The sequence below is a fragment of the Xenopus tropicalis genome, chromosome 6 (genome assembly GCF_000004195.4).
Source record: "Xenopus tropicalis strain Nigerian chromosome 6, UCB_Xtro_10.0, whole genome shotgun sequence".
NCBI lineage: Eukaryota > Metazoa > Chordata > Amphibia > Anura > Pipidae > Xenopus > Xenopus tropicalis.
This window is the reverse complement of record NC_030682.2, coordinates 128,978,642-129,000,685: the sequence shown is the minus strand read 5'-3', so window position 1 is coordinate 129,000,685 and position 22,044 is coordinate 128,978,642. Positions and strand designations below refer to the sequence as shown.

Sequence of the window (22,044 nt, the reverse complement as noted above, 5' to 3'; positions counted from 1 at the left end):
AATATGTTTTTAAAATTTGGATTATTTGATTAAAACAGAGTCTATGTGAGATTACCTTCCCATAATTCGGAGCTTTCTGGATAATGAGTTTCCAGATAACGGATCCCATACCTGTATTATAAATGGGTTTGAGCAAGTAGTACCTTTATGGGAAGGCTCTAAGCTAAGCATAATAATTTGTTCATCAAGCAGTACAATGATTTAACTCTAGAGGGGGCAATACACCAAAGCAAGACAAGGTCTTTTGGGCTGCCCCACAGACAGAAGGGTTAAACAATGCCCCAGCCACTTCTCTTTTTAATGTCTCCACTTCAAAGCAACAAGTTGGGTCGGACAGCGCTTTAAGAATGCACTCCCAAGCCTTGCGGTAACTGCAGATGTTTTTCCCCGGCAGCTGGAAAATCTACAATATCTGCTATCTACACTGATCAGCAAACAGGGATGTTTCTGAGGTTAACATGATTGCAGATCCGGCCATAATAAAATAAGTAGCGTTTCACCTAAAGATTAAAGGGGACAGAAGCACAGAGGCAAACAAAATAAAGCAGTTAACGTCGGCCCCATGTAAAACGCTGCAGGGAATAATATGGTCAGGGCACAGGATTCTGCAGATCTGAGATTTATTTGGGCAGTAGAGGTGGTTTGTTCTGCGCACAGAAAATTGAAGGGGTTATACCTATTAACATTCTTTCCCCACATTGCATTTACTTTCTCTTCTTTGTGTCTTACCACATGCAATTTAGGATTTTCCAGTAGTAGCTATTTCTGTTCAAGATTAGATATAAAATAATTGCGGAATTTACTAAATGCAATTTCCACAGAACTTTCCATTCAAACCAAATCAAACTATTTGGTTACATTATGGGCACTCCAGTCGTATGCCGTGCAATCCACTTTAAAACTTTCCACACATTTCCCTGCTGCTCTGAAAATCCAATGGTGAATATACATCCTCTATCAGAAGTTTAGGTGGCCATACATAAGGCAGCTTTGGTGCTATCCACGCAATCTGTCCATGCTGGCCATCTGGCCATCTATTCAAATAAGCAAATAGCACTGTTTTGTGCACCAAAAAGAGACATCACCCGGTTATACTTTCTGCTTGCTTATTCTGTCAAATCAGCCCAACTTAAAGTGATACTTACACTAAAGTACTACTCTTCAAAATATTGTACATTAAAAGTTACCTATAGTTCATGTTGATGTTTTGCCAACCTGATTGAGCCTTCTCAGCCTGTCAGTTATAGCGTCTAATGCTAACAGAATAATGCTGCACAAATATGGCAGCCCCCTCACAGAAGAACATGAGGGACCAGACAGGTCATGTAAAGCGTGAGGCAAATACTTTAATGGAAAAATTATAAATATCATGCAAATCAATATTATGATAAAAGGTTTAATATCTGGTATCAGTATCTCTTTAAGTGCCATACATGTCCTGGTGGCAAAGCAGAAAGAACATCTTGATGTACACCAGTGCTGTCCAACTTGCGGGGAGGGGGGGGCACACGGGGGGGCTACAGGCCACCTGTCTCCCTGCTGTGACTGCTTACCTTTGTGTTTTAAATAGTATCAGTACTGAGTTTAACTGGCCCCTATGAATTGTTCACACACCTGCCTGCGCGCACCACACCCTCTGCCTGCGCGCTCCACACCCTCTGCCTGCGCGTGCCATACTCTAGCTGCCCTACCCCACCTGTGTGTGCCATAATATGCCTGCCCTATGCTGCATGTATGTGCCATACGTTGTCTGTCTTTGTGCCACTTGCTCATGCGAAGTAGACAAAAAAGGCCAGCCTTTTCACTGTACTGAGCATGCATAAGCCCGTGATCACAAAGAAAGAAGACAGCAGGAAGCATCTCACTTGCACGAAGGTACCCTGAACTGGCAGTATTTGAGAAGCATCATGCTTTAATAAAACCCCTACTGCCCCAATAATGTTTACTTAAAATCTACAAAGTCTAATGAGTAGCTTAGAGCTACAGTGCATAACCCTGTGGTGATCCCAAGCAGCTAAAAGGAGCCGAGCTTTATTTTATAACCCATACATTTGTACTGGCTTGTGCAATCTTCAAGCATTCAGCAGATATATTTTATAAATGAGGGGGGCATAGGAACGTTGCTATTGGCAATACCCCTGTTGGTACAAAAAGCCATATGCAGTATAAATTCCATGTACACCCACTATGCAGATATAAACATAAGAGCCAAACATTCTCATTTAAATTAGAGCCTCTGGTTTTATGGGACTTGAGAACAAAGCTCAACCCTTTCAACCACACAAACGTTAGATCTGCTAGAGTTCCACATTTAAAACCCCATTATTTTTAGCATAAGCTTAATCATTTGGACCTTATGTAAATAAATAGGTGTATAAACACTGCCTTACATGTCAGCATATATAGAAATAAATATTACCCTGGGAAGTAAACAAACTCCTGTTAAACTCAGAATGAATGTAAGTATTTATGTATAACTTCATTTTTAAAGCACTACTAGGATACACAGCACTGTACAATGTTACAATGTAGAAAAGTACACTCAGGGAGGATATTATAACAAAGAAAAATATATAAAGATTAAGTGCCATGTGATAGGAGACACAGTAGGAGGAAAGTAAAGAGCGATAAGTCCTTGTTGGTGTTAGGCAACAGGAAAACCATAGTCACAGTTGTTGAAGTTCTGTATGTGCACTCAAGTACAGGTATGGGATCCCTTATCCGGAAACCAGTTATCCAGAAAGCTCCAAATTACGGAAAGCCTGTCTCCCATAGACTCCATTTTAATCAAATAATTCAGAATTTTAAAACTGATTTCCTTTTTCTCTGTAGTAATAAAACAGTACCTTTTAATTGACATTATGGCCCATCAATGGTATCCCCTAGAAAGCAGCAGTCCCCCCCCCCATTTTCTGTAGCCCTTAAAATGAATAGTACGCAACACGCCCAGCTGATTTGTTACTGAAGACCAAAAGTTACAATTTATTATATTTTCACAGTGCTACCTGAATTGGTTGGAGCAAACAGTCTTTATTCAAATGCTTATTTTTCATGGGTTTTAAGGATAAATAAAGAACTTTTTTTTTTTTTTTTTAAAAAGGTAGTTCTCTAAAATATTAAAAGGTAGGACAGCATTATAAATGAAAACTCTGGGGTAAGGGACTTTTTTTATTTACCGTTTTATTCCGTAAGCGTATAATGTCAGAAACAGAGCCAGCTCCACAATACTCCATTACTATCCACAAGTCAGTGTTTTTAAAGTAGCTGCCATAATACTTGACGACATAATGGCTGCACAAAAACAAGAGAAAACAAGGTGGTTAGGTGGTTACTTTGCAATAATTAAAAGTGTTTGGGTGGAAGTGTGGGCTCTATGTAAAGTTGCCATTACTGCTGAAAACTCATGAGTGACATCTGGAAAGATACAGGTGCATTTTTATTGCCCGTTTCATTATGACATTGCATCAGTATTAAGGAGGATTTAACGGTTATGATAAAATGGTGTAGGTGCAGTTTTAAAAATTCCTATATACACGGATTTGTCAGATCATTCCCAACATAGTAGACTGAGGCTGAACAGATGTATATTACCCTTTAAAGGACAGGGAATGGCTTTTTTTCAAGAATGCATCATTTAATTAGTCACCCCTTCCTCTCCCAGATCGCTAAGTATAAGTCCTTAAACACCACTTAACAGTCATAGAAATCCAAAAAATAGGAAAAAAAGCTTCAGCAGGTTTACTGCAAAACATTTATTGTGGGTAGTGGTTACCACTACCCACAATAAATGTTTGCAGTAAACCTGCTGAAGCTTTTTTCCTATTTTTTGGATTTCTACAATTGTATTTGGTTGCAGCTCAGAGCAACAACTAGGAGCTAAAGCTTTTTTTCGCAAGTATTTTATACAAAGTTCACCAATAATTTTTTATTTTTTCACTTGTAACAGTCGCTGCTTCAATCTGCAGATCTTCTACGAGCACCTCCCATTGAAACCCATCTTTCAATACTTAACAGTACTGTTGCCAGTCCACAATTAATCTTTCTTACCTGTCACATTGCTGCATGATGGAAATTTCTTTAATAATTTCCTGAAGGTCGGACTCAACAGGAACTTGCTTGATCGCTACTACCTGCCCCGATTCTTTATGGATGGCCTTAAACACGCTGCCATAGGAGCTGTTTACGTTAGACACAAAAACAATGTTTTATTAAAGGCACAACTATAAAATCTAAATAAAATCTTAAACTAGATAAAGAAATAGACTAAGACAAAAAAAAGTCTGAATAAAGAACTAAAAACAAAACACAAGATTAAATAAAGATGCAAAAAAGTATTTTTTAACAATATTTGTTTTATTCATTTTCCTATGTTTAACCTAGGAATCTGAGTGGATAAAGTACAGAAACTTTTCTCAAAAAAGAATACTACTACTAAACCAGCCCTTATAGCATTCTTTCCTCTTTCTTTTTTACTTCTCTTGCCATGTGGAAGTCTCCACAGACCTCCCCATGTATGACATGGTTATACAAGAATCCTGCCTGCAAAGATGTCACCTAGCAATAACTGTCCCACCAAATGGAAAGTCTTGGAAAACACAGCACTAGATAAAATACAACACCTTGAAGCATACCTCCCCCATAGAATGAAACCTAAAGAAGTAGGGATGCACCGAATCCACTATTGTCGGACTCGAACCCAGAATCCTTTGTAAAATAAAGATTCAGCTGAATACTAAACCATATCCAAATCGTGGTGAAAAGTTTTCAACTTCCGTGTTTGTGTGACAAAAAGTCATGTGATTTTAAAGATTCGGATTCAGTTTGGCCAGGCACATGTATTCAGCCGATTCCCAATTCTGCTGAAAAAGGCTGAATCTTGGCCGGATCCCACACTGAATCATGGATTCAGTTATTACTTCTGAGGCTTACGAAAAGTACAGGTATGGGACCTATTAACCAGAATGCTCGGGATTTCCAGATAAGGGATATTTCCATAGTTTGGGCCCATACCTTAATTCTACAAAAAAACCATTTAAACATTAATTAAACCCAATAGTATTGTTTTGCCTGCAATAATGATTAATTATATCTTAGCTGGGATCAAGTTCAAGGTACTGTTTTATTACAGAGAAAAGAAATCACTTAAAAAGGTATAATTATTTTCTTAATGGGAAATTTGTCTATGGGAGACAGCCTTTCTATAACTGGTAGATTTATGGATAATAGTCTTCCGAATAACAGATCCCATACCTGTACATTGTTTTACCCTACATACATCTTCTAAATGCCTCTGTACATATGACTTCTACAGAACAGCAGCCTATGAATCTTCAAACCTCTCTTCAAGGGCATTTAAACATCTAATTGGGCATAAAACTGAACTGCAGTAAAACTTGCGATGCTCCAATTCATAATATCCATTCATAAAAAAAACAGAGGGCGGTTTTGAGAGGCCTTTGAAGTCATGTTATTAAAGCGCATTGCAAAGCACATGCACGTGTTGTCAGAAAACACCCACAGCTCTTCATTATTTTCTGTACATCTGCCGCTGTGGCTCTTTATCAAAGGCTCGGGTCTGGTATAAGAAACATCTGGCCTTGGTGTCTCGCTCTGATTACATTATTAACTTTCTGTTTTCTGCTTCATTGTGATGCAGATCTCAACTGATAGAACATCTGTTATTACACTGCCTCTGTATGTCACTATTGATTGGAGCTATTCTATGAGCAAAGCAGAAAAGAACAAAGAAAAGCAAAAGCGGGAGCTTCCAGGAGAGCTGCTAGGACATCCAGTGCAAACAGAGATACTGGTGTCACATAATCCAACCTATGTTATTACAGGTATGGCATCCATTATCCAGAAAGCTCAGAATTACAGGAAAGTCGTCTGCCATAGACTCAATTTTAATCAAATAATGATATCCTTTTTCTCTGTAATATTAAAACATTACCTTGTACTTGAGCCTAACTAAAACATAATGAATCCTTATTGGTGACAAAACAATCCTACTGGATTTAATTCATATTTTATAGACTTGTAGTTATTTTCTATTATGTAAATATTTAATATGAAACATATATATATCTATTTTCAAATTTCAAGTCTGATCTTTCATCCCTTCCCCAGTCACAGCCAGAAAATACCTGGCCTTCTACAATAAAATCTGCTAATTTGGTGATCAGATGACACAAAGGACATTTTCAGTCTAAAAGACAACATGCATGCCTGACACAGTTATTGTTAAAAAGGATTTTCAAGCTAGCCTATTTCTGCATGAAACCTAACCAGATACACAGACTGGGGTGGCCATAGCTTTGGCACCATATTTGGGCCAATAAACTTCCTGCTCAAACAATGACCAGACAGCAGTCCATATTGGCCCATGTATGGTGAGCCTTTGGCTTGGAGGCAAGTTTTGGAAGCACAGAGACAATTTTACTCCGAGCAGAGCCTACTGCAGGCTAGCAGTCGACATGGGGCTACCAAATAGCCAATCACATCCCTTATTTGGCATCATCATTACGTTTTTCATGCTTGTGTGGCTCACCAACACTTTTTCAGATGTGTGTAGCTCATGATTAAAAAAAAGATTGGGGATCCCTACTCTATGGGTATGTGGAAACAATGGACATCTCACTGGAGACACCACTTGGAGACTGCACCCAGGCCGACACAAAGGTTCCAGGTGCAAGTAAAGTAGAAGGCTGATTCTCAGCCTGCGATTTTCCGGAGACCGAGAATCAGTCCCCTTTGTGGCATTAGCCTAATTCTTTCTAATAATATTAACATGATATTAAAAAAACCTGTGACTTAAACAGGGGGCCAGACCATTTGTCCAGGCCAGGGAACTGGCACTTATATTGTAGTGTCACCCACTGTGACCTGCAGCACTTATATTTGCCTATTTGTGTCTGTTAGTTACCCTCCCATATAGATTGTAAGCTCTACGGGGCAGGGACCTCCATCCTCGTGTCCTCGACTCTTAACATTGCAGCTGTATTTATCTTGTATTTATTGTTATACTTTGTATTTATCTATTATTATCTTATTAACACCCTGTTTGTATTAATTCTACTGTACAGCGCTGCGTACATAAGTAGCGCTTTATAAATAAAGATATACATACATATACATACATACATGCTTAATACTTCCACTTTGTTAATATAAGGTGGGAAGTGTAACTGAGCCAATAGGGGCCCTGTACTGAACCCCTAGTGCCCCAGGATGTCATTGCGGGGGAAGTGGACTGGTTGCCATGTTCTGTGACATTCCGCTGTGTGATGCATGCAGGCTGTGTGGCTGGCACTGAGAAGTCAGCTTGCTTATGAAATCACTAACAGGAAGGATATCATTATCTCAATGCTTAGATTGGGTTAGAGCATTTTCGCGTGCACGTCATTACGGATAGTTTCCTGCTGGTAGAAACAGTTACACACATAGACATTAGCCAAACACAATCAGAAGGAAATGCACAAGCTATGTCTGTCCATCTGAATGTCTCTATAGCAGTAATGAATCTTAACACAACTCATTGTTCTCAAGTAGCAGTCTATAAATAGACATATTTTAAATGTATGGTTAAAAAGAAATTGGTTTCATGTCAAAATGGTGTTTTGAGGCTATACCTGTGCCTATTACTTCTATTGTGCAGCAAACAAACTTCGTACTTTTGATGAAATGCAGCCCCAACTGTTTCCATATTCTAATATACTTATATATGTCAAAAGCCTTACGTATGAAACCCAAATTTTGATAGCTGTGGCCTTCTCCAAGTTTTTCCCATTCCATTCGGCCCTACATGTCATGTCGATTGGCACACCTGCTCTAAATGGTAACTATCTAAAACATTAGTTAACACATGTCTTAGCCCCATTTAAGCCACTTCTAAACATATGTATCAGATGCTAACAGTTGCAGAGGAAAGGAGGACAAAATGATGTATACAGGACTGCCTCTCATGAGCAGTCATCGCTGCATCCATGGCTTGCAATTGTTTGCTTTTTGCAACCTGCCCCATGCATGATAAATTACCCCCTACAAAGTCATTGCCCCTTTGAGAAGATTGGCAGCAAGAGTTTCAATTGATAAAAGTAATCTATTTTTTAACCTTGATAACTAGTGTACTGTGTGTTCAGTAGACATTTTATAAATTAAACACATTTTACTAAGAGAGAACAAAAAGCAAAGAATCCACAAGCAATGCACTATTTATATGCTGGCACACCTGGTGAAGCTCAGAAGGATTAAAGGTGTAACATAATAACAAGAACAAACTTAGCTTCAGGTCTTATAACCAACAGCAACCATCCAGTAAATGCTAATGGTTGATTATGGAGTCATATATCACTAGTTAATATGTTAATCTATCTGAAATTGAATTTTAAAAGGAGACATATTGTATAAACAGACAAAACCCTAATTTTGTAGGCAATTATGAATAATATATGGTGCTGGTTTCACTTTGGTTTAAAAATGAATATAGTCTGTAAAAATGGCCCCTTGACTGGAGCTCCCTATAGATCCTCTCAGGTCTCTGTCCATGTTTCAAATGAAGGGTAGACAAGTCCTAACGGTCCCTGCCAGTAGCACAGTAGGAGGGGGATAGCCAATCACAGCCCTGCAGTCACACAAGCAAAGACAGGCTTCAGTTCCCTATTAGGTCAGCCTAGCTGCTTATGGCCAGCAGGACGTGGAACAGATGGGCGGGATTTGTGGGATTTTGGTGGAATTTTTGAATAAATCATTCCGAAACAACTTTTGTTTTAAGCACAATCCTTCTATATTTAGAGGAGTATAATTTACATGATATGTCTCCTTTAACTCAGCTTTATATTTCTCCTTTCTCACAGGGTCATTTTTTTAATCCTTTCTTTTTGTTCTACAGATCTTCGGGTATTTAAGGTGGCCATACACAGGCAGATTTCAGCTGCCAATTCGGGTCCTTAAGACATGGATAATGAATAGGAGAAGGGCTGCTCTGTTAGCCAGAGAAGTTTCAATATTGCTAACTAGGGAGAAGCATATTGGATAGCAAAACAGTGGTTCTCAACCTTCCTAATGCCGCAACCCTTTAATACAGTTCCTTATGTTGTGGTGACCCCCAAAAATAAAATTATTCCTAAGAGACATACTAAAGACATAGGGCAGAAATTTTTTGGGCTTCTTTACCAGCCCAAGGCAACCACAGCCCTTTAGCACAGAAGATCTGTGCCCCTAAAGATGCCCCTGTAGCTCCCCATCTTCTTGCTACAACCCCTAAGCTTAGCTTCTTAAGAGCTGCTCAGAGCCCACTGAGCATGTGAGTGTCGCAGACACTTACCAAGATGGGGAGCTCCTGTGACTAGTTTGAAGTCCTGGATCATTGCTGCTATTGAGATGCTGAAACTTTAGGCTGACGCAGCAAGTTGAGTATATAGAATATAGCATTTTTAGCCATATTCATTTTTAGGGTTTAGTTTTAAAATGGTCGGGGTGTGGGCAGAATCAGCTCGCCAAACAAGCATATCTTTACATGTAAGGTTAGCTTTAGACTACAACAACCTAGGAACTAGAGGCTGTAGACTGCTGCATTGGGTGCACTGACTTTTGCTAATAAGTAGTCCTGACATTCTCCAAGGGTTGAATACAGGTCTTCTCTTTATAACGGAAACAAACAGGCATCTTTCTCACTACCTTCAACTGATTGATTGATTGATTAATTAAACTGATTATGCCACTTTTTAACACCCACAGAGTTAGTGGCGCAATAATCTGGGCTGGAAGAGGTATTTATAGTCAACCTTTCTATTATAGATCATCAAAAATATAGAGACAATATAAGGAAAAAGTAGTACCTGAAAAACACCCACACAGACATGGGAAGAACATGCAAACTCAGAGCAGAAAGTGCCCTGGGCTGGAACCTAGAACCCCAGAACTGCAAGACAGTATCCTCCTGGTACTCTAGTTTCCTCCCACACTCCAAACAATACAGGTACGTTAACTGGCTCCTGATAAAAAGGGACCTAAACGGCAGCTTTTCACGTGGCCTGTAAGGCCACCTTCAGTTGTTACCGTTCAGCTAAGCTATGTAACAGCAGCCTATACTTATCTGTGTCCCTGTGTGTTTAAAGGGCAGCAAACAAGTCTGGTTTTCTTCTCTGAACTGATGTACAATTATGTGATAAAAGGGTGGTTTGATATCCCTATTAAAGAGTTAAACAGCAAGACAAGAGGAAATTGTTGGCATCAAACATTTTTAATATTTTTCCACAATCGGAGGCTTGCTCTATATAGAGTTTCAATGCTATATGTATGCATTATTGAAGTCTAATAAAGCACTTTACAGAAACACTTTAAAGCTTTTTGGGAGACCCCTGTTTTATCCATGAATCAGAGCGCAAGTGATAAAAAGGATATTACATTTTGCACTTACCCTTCGCCAAGCTTTTCTAAAACATCAAAGACCTCTTCTGGCTGTTTAGTCAAGCTGTCTTCACTCAGCTTTTTAAGCTTGCTAATAAAAGAGAAGAAACGCAAACACATAAGGTCAATATATCTCAAATGAGGGAGAAATCTAGACTGAGCATGATCATTTTATGCGGCGGAACAAAAGGTCATAAACTACATATACGCAATCCTGCAGATGTAATCTAGGGTGTCAGACATCAGACATATAGTTCATATGGACAGCTACATAATCATTACTGCCATCGATTAGGCTGATATACATAGACCTTTGAACTATGAAGCACCCGTCTAAAGAACAATAAATTCATGGTTCTAGAACACTTTCTTAGATGAGACCCAAAGATGGGTTGTCTTCTGCATAGTATATAACTACATTATCCCCTTTAATATAGTAATGCAATAGAGTTGCTTAATGCCAAACAAATTCTTGGTAAGGAGGAAATTATGTGCACATTCAGGCCTCTGTGACCAATTCTTGGGTCACAAAGTTAATTTGCAGAGGTAAAGGGGTTATACATGAAAAATAGTACATTTTGTCTAATGAATGCAAAAATATCATTCTCAGCAACTTTTACTTTTGGGTTTATAACCCAATTAATCTGGGTCTTCTAAGAAAAATGCTATTAATCCCTACTCTAAAATGTCAAGCAGTAGCAAATGGGGCTGCTGTAAGATGCCATAGACGGTCACTATTTAGTAGGCTAGTGGGGGCTGTTTTGGGCCTTGTGTACTTGAAAAGTCAGGGCCTATTTTGAACCCTAGTCTAAGCCTAATGGGATATGTAATAAAAAACACATTACATGCAGCACACCCCAGGAAGTTAAAGGGACTATGAACATATAAGGCAGATGGTCACAAGAGGTACAAATTTCTTCCCAGCAACCAATCACTCAGAAAATAATCACTGGGACCCCATCTACCAGTGTGTGCCCTTCATGATGATCCTCGTGTTCTCACTGCTACACATCTGGGTGTTGTATCACAGCATCTGGAAGGCTGTGAGCCCAAACTAAAGTAAGTGATAAATTCCTTTTGGTACAAGCTGATCTTCCTCCCATTTCCTGTGACTTCTCCCCTATTTGTAGACATTCTTCTGTTTATGGCTGTATCTGAGCATCAAGCAAATTTCCCATGCCTCCCATTATTTCCTCTCCATCTCTCCCCCACATGCAAAGGGTTACGCATGGACAGACACAAGCCTCAGTAGACTGGAAGTCTTCAAAAAGCTACCTTCGCTACTGATATAGTGTGTACGTGTAAACAGTGTAATAATAAAGTGAAAATGTACAGCGTACATTATTAATGTATGGCATTAATTATGATTATGTGTCAGCACATTTACAAATGTTAATACATTTATTAAAGCTTCATGCATTAGTACATCACAGTGTTATTAACTGCACAGTAGCACTTTCAACTCATGTGGTTGGTTGTAACACATGTATAAGCCAATGCCATACAGGGCGAATTCTCAGCCTGCAGATAAACGCAGTTGGTGCAAAACTGTTTGTATATGCGATTTTGTGCCAAATTCGACTCAGTGTGCCCCCCTTTGGTTCATAAGGGGGACCTGGCCATGCTGTATTTCATGTACTTTTCAACCTTTGTTTATTTGAAAATGCATCAGTCCATCAATGCCATTGTCTATAATAATAGGCTGTCTATGCTGTCCTCTGTGTCGGCACGATAAATCCCCAAAATGCCTTCCAACCGGCAATAATGTTAACTTCTAGTGGTAAGGAATACGCATCGCTAAGCCTTAAGCATATGCCAACACGCATACTCTCGTATTTCGGGGAGATTAGCGCCCATGGTAGCAGAGATTTATCACAGGCAACTAATCTCCCTGTGGGACATTATCCTAAGGCAGGGGTCCCCAACCGGTTTTACTTGTGAGCCACAGTCAAATGTAAAAAGAGTTGGGGAGCAACAAAGGCATCATAAAATTCAATTGGGGTGCAAAATAAGGGCTAAGATTTGCCATTTGGTAGCCTCTATGCAGACTACAGGAGGCTTTTTTTTGTACATCTTGTATTTATTTAACCAAAACTTGCCACCAAGCCAGGAATTCAAAATAAGCACCTCCTTTAAGGCTACTAGGAGCAACATCTAAGAGGTTGGTGAGCTCATGAGCCACTGGTTGGGGATCACTGGCCTAAGGCTTCATGTGCATTTTGACTTTTATGCAAGGGTTTCTGTGTTAATCACACTATTTCTTCTTGAAGTCTGAAGTCAATGAAGTGATTCAACAATGAATTTGCCCAAAGGGAACAAACATATCAGGGCTAACAAGGTCTGACAAAATAGAGGGTGCGAGTTGAGTGTGCACACCAAAAAATAACAAAAAGATAAAGGCGACGAGTTGTTTCAGCACACCACTAACAGAAAAAAAGCAGAACAGGGGAAACAAGAATGCAAGGAAACCAGACATTCCAAAAGTAAATAGAGAACCAAGGAGTAGGTAGTAAGAACCGAATACTAACAACATAACATGCAGCAAAAGTAAAAGGCAAAATCCAAATAAAGGGATAGGAAGAATAATTTGACTTTTTTTTTGCAGGTTACGTACAAAGCTTAATTAAACATTTTGCAGGATTCTGCTGGAGAAGCTCTATTAACTGATTCATTTTGGAAAAAACATGTTTTTCTATGACAGTATTCCTTTAAGACAGTGATAAACTTTATTTTAAATTAAAAAAAGCATACATTCCAGTTCATTTATAATTAAAGAATTATAAATTAAAATTAAATATTCACTTATATTTAACTGTAGAAGTAGCCGGTTATGGTTGCTGTACAATCTGATTGTAAAAAGCAAGAAATCGAGAAACTCAAATGTGGCATACAAATCCATATTTTCCCCTTTGGATATCTTTATATACAGATCAGCCATGTTTCCAATATGTGGCTAGAGCAGAGGTCTACAGGGACACTGTATAGGTGGCCATCCAGGGGCAGATTTCAGCTGCCAATTTGGGTCCTTCTGGCCGATTCGGCAGCTTATCCGCCTGTGTATAGGCACCCTCAACAGGCCTGCCTGACCAATATCTGGCCTAAAATTGGCCAGATCTCATCGGGCAGGTTTGATTTTCCTGTTGGATCAGGAACCGCATCAGCTCGTTATACCTGCCATTTTAATTCGATCATTTGGCCCTAGGGCCACCTTAGGTGGGCATATCGGAAGAAGATTCACTCGTTTGGCGACCTCCCCCAGACAAGGAGATCTTAACATGTATGGCCACCTTAAGGGACATGCCACTTACTGGGCAGTGAATACAAAGCCATGATAAATACAAAACTGATGGGAAGACTTGTACCTAATGGGTGTGTCTAGGACACCTACAGCTTCTGTGTGTTTGAGGTAGTATCTATTGATGAGGGAAGTGTGTACAACTATTCAATGAAACAGTCACAAGCTACACATCAAGAAAATGACTTCACCAGCAGCAAAAGGCATTGTCTGTTTATGAAAAGGCAACAAAGGGAGGATACCAGATTCCAGTGTAAATACACTGTCTTGCTCACGTTCCCACTACTAGTAATCTAAATGGAAACAAATATGTATCTACACAATGCAGGATTCCACTAATTCCAAAAAGATTTCCTCTTCCCTTTGTCAGAAAGTCTTCAGCAGCCCCTAAATATAAATCGAACAAGATTCTCCCTAAGTTGGAAATCTGGTTTCTACTGCTGGGAACAATTTACATAAAACATGCCTTTATACCTCACAGACTGGAAGGACAGAGGCAGTTCCAGCCATGCAGCAGTATTCTACTTTCCATGGAAATATATGAATGTCATTGTATCTAATAGGTATGCAAGGGTATTAAAAATTAGTTATAAAGATCAGTTTCATTCTGAGTAAATGAGCAGATCACCCGATTATGGCATTAAATGATCCGATTCTTATGTCTTAATTAACACATGTGCCATGCTATACCTGACAAAGAGATATTGTTTTGTAACAATCTCGCACAATCTCCAGCCTGTGTCCTTGCAATGTTACTCCGACATGGAGTCAGGTGATGCCTTATTCTGCTAGAGGACAGATAGGTAAACTGATACCTTATTCTTCTAGGGGACCGACAGGTAAACTGGAAATAACTGGATAGAAAGCAGTGCCACAAAGGGCTTGTAAAATTCTGATAAATAATAACGTGCTAATCATTATAGGTAGGTTCTTTTCTATGTTTGTTCATTGAAACTCAGTACAGTCCAATATTCCCCTTCTGCAAACTAAACCCCCAATCCTTATATCTTCTTTCTCAGCAAAAGTAAGTTAAGGGAACCTTTCCCTTTGTTTTGTACACTAAAGAAATTCAGATTTTAGCTAAGGTTGGAGCAACCTTGCAACTGCACTTAAATAAACCTGAATAGTTTATATATGTTATGTTTTTATAAAATGTTACGAAACAAAAATAGGGGCAAACAGTATAAATTTTTTACGGCATGTGACATTACAAAATGATCACAGAATCTACAGCCAAAGTACATTTAAGTTTATATTTTTGCTATAATGCATCCAAGAGTTTAGTGGTACTGTTTTTAGTGTTGCGGTGGGCATACAATATAAAATCCACTCATTTGGCAAGGTCAACAAAGGAGCAGATCATTATCTGTTTACCCAAATATGCTTAGCCAAATCAGTATGATCCAATCATCTGAATCCCAGGTCAAATGACCAGATCTTAATGGGGCCTAGAGAGAGAACTGCATCAAAACATAGATGCAGTCCTCAGCCAGATTTTCTAACTTGTCCCATAATGGCCATATACAGTGGAGGAAATAATTATTTGACCCCTCACTGATTTTGTAAGTTTGTCCAATGACAAAGAAATGAAAAGTCTCAGAACAGTATCATTTCAATGGTAGGTTTATTTTAACAGTGGCAGATAGCACATCAAAAGGAAAATCGAAAAAATAACTTTAAATAAAAGATAGCAACTGATTTGCATTTCATTGAGTGAAATACGTTTTTGAACCCTCTAACAAAAAAAGACTTAATACTTAGTGGAAAAACCCTTGTTTGCAAGCACAGAGGTCAAACGTTTCTTGTAATTGATGACCAAGTTTGCGCACATTTTAGGAGGAATGTTGGTCCCACTCCTCTTTGCAGATCATCTCTAAATCCCTAAGGTTTCGAGGCTGTCTCTGTGCAACTCTGAGCTTGAGCTCCCTCCATAGGTTTTCTATTGGATTAAGGTCCGGAGACTGACTAGGCCACTCCATGACCTTAATGTGCTTCTTCTTGAGCCACTCCTTTGTTGCCTTTGCTGTATGTTTTGGGTCATTGTCGTGCTGGAACACCCATCCACGACCCATTTTCAGTTTCCTGGCAGAGGGAAGGAGGTTGTCGTTCAGGATTTCACGATACATGGCTCCGTCCATTTTCCCGTTAATGCGAATAAGTTGTCCTGTGCCCTTAGCAGAAAAACACCCCCAAAGCAAAATGTTTCCACCCCCATGCTTGACGGTGGGGACGGTGTTTTGGGGGTCATAGGCAGCATTTTTCTTCCTCCAAACACAGCGAGTTGAGTTAATGCCAAAGAGCTCTATTTTGGTCTCATCAGACCACAGCACCTTCTCCCAGTCACTCACAGAATCATTCAGGTGTTCATTGGCAAACTTCAGACGGGCCTGCACATGGGGGACCTTGCGAGCCCTGCAGGATTTTAATCCATTGCGGTGTAATGTGTTTCCAATGGTTTTCTTGGTGACTGTGGTCCCTGCTAATTTGAGGTCATTAACTAACTCCTCCCGTGTAGTTCTAGGATGCTTTTTCACCTTTCTCAGAATCATTGACACCCCACGAGGTGAGATCTTGCGTGGAGCCCCAGAGCGAGGTCGATTGATGGTCATTTTGTGCTCCTTCCATTTTCGAACAATCGCACCAACAGTTGTCACCTTCTCTCCCAGCTTCTTGCTAATGGTTTTGTAGCCCATTCCAGCCTTGTGCAGGTCTACAATTTTGTCTCTGACATCCTTGGACAGCTCTTTGGTCTTTCCCATGTTGGAGAGTTTGGAGTCTGCTTGATTGATTGATTCTGTGGACAGGTGTCTTTTATACAGGTGACTAGTTAAGACAGGTGTCCTTAATGAGGTTGACTAATTGAGTAGAAGTGTCTAACCACTCTGTGGGAGCCAGAACTCTTAATGGTTGGTAGGGGTTCAAAAACTTATTTCACTCAAATCAGTTGCTATCTTTTATTTAAAGTTATTTAAAGTTATTTTTTCGATTTTCCTTTTGATGTGCTATCTGCCACTGTTAAAATAAACCTACCATTGAAATGATACTGTTCTGAGACTTTTCATTTCTTTGTCATTGGACAAATTTACAAAATCAGTGAGGGGTCAAATAAATTATTTCCTCCACTGTATTAGTTATGCATGCCATTAAAGGGAAGCTATACACAAAGTTTGGGAAAGGCTTTGTCTGAAAAAGGTTTAGACTGTATTAGTTACAGTATCACTGTACAGTGATTTTGCAAACTGACAAACTTTTTATCCAATAGAACAGGGACATACTCTATTATGTCCAGAAGATAAGGTATTGATATCTGAAAGACAATGCTGGCCATTCACAGGCAGAAACTTGCAGCCTGTGCAAGGGCCTAAGAGAATTGCCTGCTCATAAACCTAAGGATCCATACCTTGAGGTGGGCTATATCGTTTGATCAGCTAACCATATGCCAAAGCAGCACTGGGGAGAGGACTTCATCAGCGCACCAATGTGTTCCTCGCCCCAACAGGAAAATCAAACATGGCAGATGGATATCTGGCAGATTTTTGGCAGATATTAGTTGGAGAGGCATGTCGGCTAGCCCTGTAAACAGGCCAATAGGCTGCAGACTTGGATCGGAAGGACCAAGTTAGTAGCCTTTTTCAGCCTGTTTATGTTCACCTTACCTCTTTTGGAAACAACCAATGCATGGTCAGTTTAACCATGACAGTAGGCAAATTCACTCACAGTGCTGTTTAGAAGGGGGAAAAGCTGACAAGAAGCAATAATATTAGAAGCATAACTTCATAGGTGCCCAAACTGAGGGACTGGCCACCTAGGGGGGAGTGAAAGAAATAGACACAGATGCCAATTAGATTACATTTTAAATATCAGTGTGATGTCAGCAGAGATTCTCTTTTTGTATTCTGGTTCAGAAATGTCCTTTTGGGGCCTGATAAGTGACGCGGTGTGCCTTGATCTGGGGCTTGGTTCAGTTTTGGGCTGTGCTTGTTTCTTTTTTGCACTAAAAAAGTTGTTTAAGAGTATATCCCATAAGCGGTCAACCTTTCGCACAGCCTGGCAGAAAGGGAACCTGCTTATTGCTAATATACATTAAACTACAAACATAGCTAAAGCTAGACACCTATAGAATGGCCTTATAAAAGTAGAGTATAATGACAAACAAATTAGTCCCATTTTGCTTTCGCTGAAAAATGGGTGTTTTTCCATACCGCACAACTTAAAGCCCCCACCCCCACTGGAGTCTATGGGCATTATTTCACAGTGATACCTGGCAAAAAATTTTGCTTATCACTAGTAGTGTGAAAAAAGATAGTATGCCTTTCAACATAGTTCAGCTTTGACTGAAATGGCTGTAACATCCCAAAATTCATTAGTGCATAAAGCACATTAATCTACCAAAGAAATGCAATTTGAACTTAATTTTAGAAACACAAGTGAACTTAATGTGTCTGTTTCCCTTTCCTCCCTGGAAATGATATTCTGAGCAACATTTTCGAAAATGTGTGAAAACTTACACATAGTGTGGAGGATGGACTAAAACTGTACTAAACAGTACATCATTGTTTTGAGAAAGCTCACTGCACACTGTATCAAATTCTAGTGTAATTTTATTATGTGTATCTTTAACATACAGGTGTGGGTTCAAGCAACATTTTGCTGTATGCACTCTTGTTAATACCTGTGTGCATGCCCCATAGCTTATAGCATGGGTTTTTGACCCTCTTTGTGATAAAACATTTTAGACATGGCCCCCTTAACTCAATGCAGAAAAATAAAGCATGGCTGTATCATCAGCTATAGTTTCAGCTCCATTCACATCATAACTTGCCTTTAGGTTGAAAGTTTCCAAAATATCTAAAGCAACCCTAATTTCACAGTAACGAGCCCCTATTGACTGATTTATGCCACCAATTGCGACTCCTGCCATAAGTGGCCTAAATCAGTGGAGGGGTGCTAGTTACCGTGAAATCAGGGTTGATCTAGACCAGTGATCCCCAACCATTGGCTCGTGAGCAACACATTGCTCACAACCCCCTGAATGTTGCTCCCAGTGGCCTCAAAGTAGGTGCTTATTTTTGAATTTCTGGCTTCAAGCTAGTTTAGGTTGCACAAAAAAACAGACATAATGCCAAACAGAGCCTTCCATAGGCTGACAGTTTCCAGAGATGCTGCCAAAATCCCAATCATAACACTTGTTTGGAACCCCCAGGAACTTTTTTATGCTTGTGTTGCTCCAAAAATCTTTTTACAGTTGAATATGGCTCAATGGTACAAAATAATAACTTACATAAATGTATGCTCTCTATGAAAGAGACTGGGCTAACAGATTGTCATACCGCAAAACATTTAATTAACTGGTACTCTCATAGATGTGAAAGTACAACTGGCACTCTCATTGATGTGAGAGTACCTAGGGTGCCTGAGCTTTAGAGAATATATGTTCAGATAATATAGGAATTGGCATAATCATTGGTGTTTAAATGTGGAGTTGGTTGGAAAGTAGAATGAAACATAGAATTTGGCTGTTTAGGGTCCTAGGGTATAAGAAGTTCTATTTAGACTAGGGTCCAAGCAAGGACTGTTTAGGACCAGTGCTGGTGTTTCAATGACAACTGTAATTGTGTAGGGGTTTATTAGGTGCCAGATATGAATTATCCCCTGATTATACTCTACCATGTATATGGGGTGTTGTTAACAGGGCTAAAACACCAGTTATATATCTAGGTATATATAAGCATTCTCAATTATATATACATATTTACAAAGCCCTTGAGCCCCTGCTCCATTGAAGCTTACAATCTAAGGTCACATTTACACACACTTGGGTCAGTTTTGAACAGAAGCCAATTAACCTGCCTGAATGCCTAAGTATTGGTAGAACTTGGAGTACCTGGAGGAAAAGCCATACATACTCCTTTCAGAGACTGACCTCGACCCCCAGCACTGCTAAATGCTAACTACGGAGACACCTGCTCTGTATAGTAAATTTACACTAGGACGAGCATCCTTTGGGCAGTGTAAAGAATGACAGGGAGAAAGGTGTGTTTTAAATACAGAATTATAAATGGAACCCTTTGCATGGCTGATGCCTGGGTACATGGGGTGGGTAAGAATCAAGGGGTTTATCCCTCTGCACATGGAGTTCTCTGTAATGGAGGAACACTTGGTAGAATTACCCCTCTAGACAATTCCTTTGGGTACGTGGGACAATTTACAGACAGGAGGGAGAATCTCTGGGTAAACCAACAGGGTGTTTAGGGGCAGAATTACTACTTTACAAGATCTGTAATTCCTCATGTGACAATAATCTGCCCTTGCTATTGTGTGGCCCTGGGGCCAGCACTAACACCCAGTGAGGACAGGGAATGCATAAGGAAAGGCATAAAAGCCAGACATGACGTGGGTGTCAAGGCTACATGATGCCCCAATAACATGAACTCAGTTAAAATCCATCCATGCCGAGTGTCCAGACTTCCAGCTATTCGGAACTACAATACCCACAACCCCCAACAATACAACCACCAAAGGAAGCCCATACAGAAACGCAAGGCTATAGCTGTGACACCCCTCAAACATACATTTTTTTCACATTCGACGATGTATTCGGACTTTCTTGACCCCGGGCCTTGCATGGCCCTGGCACCATATCCCGCTAAGTGAAACCCCACAAACACACCCTTGCCAATTACCTCTTAGGCGCCGGCTGCTCCATGGCTGCTAGCTTCCAATTACCCTAAAGACACCAAGGAGGAAACGAAACACAGCGAAACCAGCACTAACTCCGTACAACTTCCATCTTCCTCTAAAGACACATCCTTCCCCTCCTACAGCTGCTACCTCACAGCTCAACCTAACCCACTCTCTTTCTCCTTCCCGCCCACAGCCAATGCCGACATTACTTCATTGGTTAGCTTTGTTTCAAATCTGCGCTACTATTGGCTGCTTAATCTGCCCGTCACATTGACTACATAGCATGTGCGTTCGGTGTGTGTGTCTTCACTCAAGTGCTCGACCAGCCCCTCCCCAAAAACATTAAGAGACAGCAGGAAGGGAAGCCTGACAGAAGTGCATGCTGGGTAAGAGGTTGAAGCTGTACTCAGAGCCCCGCCTACATGAGGAAGTGGGAACACTGAGACGTAGTAACCGAGTGATAGTGATGCACCTGCCGTCCCATTGGGGCACCGTGCGAGTAACAGAGCTGCAACCTGCCAGGGGCCGCAGTATCTCGCTAATAAATATCGCACAGATTAAAGGCCTGGCAGCCATGCTGCTAAGGAACACGCTAAACATATTTCATGTATATAATAATATTGTTGCCGCCAGTGAAAACTAGACTGGTTCTAAATGGCGAATAATTATTGTTCTTCCGACTGCACTTTATTTGACTGTAGTGTAACATCCTGAGCTTGAGTTACTGCCTTACATTAATTTGAAATAGATGTGACAGATCAGGGTGAGAGTAGTAGTTCAACTGGGCTTAAGGTGACATCAGCTTGAATTGGCCCACCAACTAGTTGGAAATATCAGGCAAAGCGCTGTCAGTCTATGGCAGTACTCCGGCATAATGGTGGGCAGACATAATCTCATACTGTTTATATTGTATACACAGTGTCGGACTCTTAGGGGCTGATTTATCAAAGTACGACAGGTACGAAGTACAAAAATTTCATATTTGTTCGTATTGTGCGTATTTTCTGCGAATTTTTTGTATAATTGTGTGACTTTTTTGTACTTTGCGACAAAATGTGGGTCAAAATCGTATTGTTGCGCCGAGTACGAAAGTTTTGGATTCATTCAAGCTTCGGTATCGTGACTTTCCTTGGGCCGGGTTGGAGCTGCAGAGTGCCATTGAGCCCTATGGGAGACTTTCCTTGGGCCGGGTTGGAGCTGCAGAGTGCCATTAAGCCCTATGGGAGACTTTCCTTGGGCCGGGTTGGAGCTGCAGAGTGCAATTGAGCCCTATGGGAGACTTTCCTTGGGCCGGGTTGGAGCTGCAGAGTGCCATTGAGCCCTATGGGAGACTTTCCTTGGGCCAGGTTGGAGCTGCAGAGTGCCATTGAGCCCTATGGGAGACTTTCCTTGGGCCGGGTTGGAGCTGCAGAGTGCCATTGAGTCCTATGGGAGACTTTCCTTGGGCCGGGTTGGAGCTGCAGAGTGCCATTGAGCCCTATGGGAGGCTTTCCTTGGGCCGGGTTGGAGCTGCAGAGTGCCATTGAGCCCTATGGGAGACTTTCCTTGGGCCGGGTTGGAGCTGCAGAGTGCCATTGAGCCCTATGGGAGACTTTCCTTGGGCCGGGTTGGAGCTGCAGAGTGCCATTGAGCCCTATGGGAGACTTTCCTTGGGCCGG

General features: G+C 40.5%; 1 protein-coding gene across 1 annotated transcript in view; it reads right to left on the bottom strand.

Annotated features, from left to right (window-relative positions):
• stk3 (serine/threonine kinase 3) overlaps positions 1–20,553 on the bottom strand; it is a 161,717-nt gene extending 141,164 nt beyond the window's left edge. Inside the window, 4 exon segments of the mRNA NM_001097196.1 lie at positions 3,177–3,291; positions 4,048–4,176; positions 10,418–10,498; positions 20,386–20,553. Coding sequence (NP_001090665.1) covers positions 3,177–3,291; positions 4,048–4,176; positions 10,418–10,498; positions 20,386–20,408 — 348 coding nt within the window. The 5' untranslated portion in view covers positions 20,409–20,553.
• Positions 20,554–22,044: the final 1,491 nt, after the last annotated feature.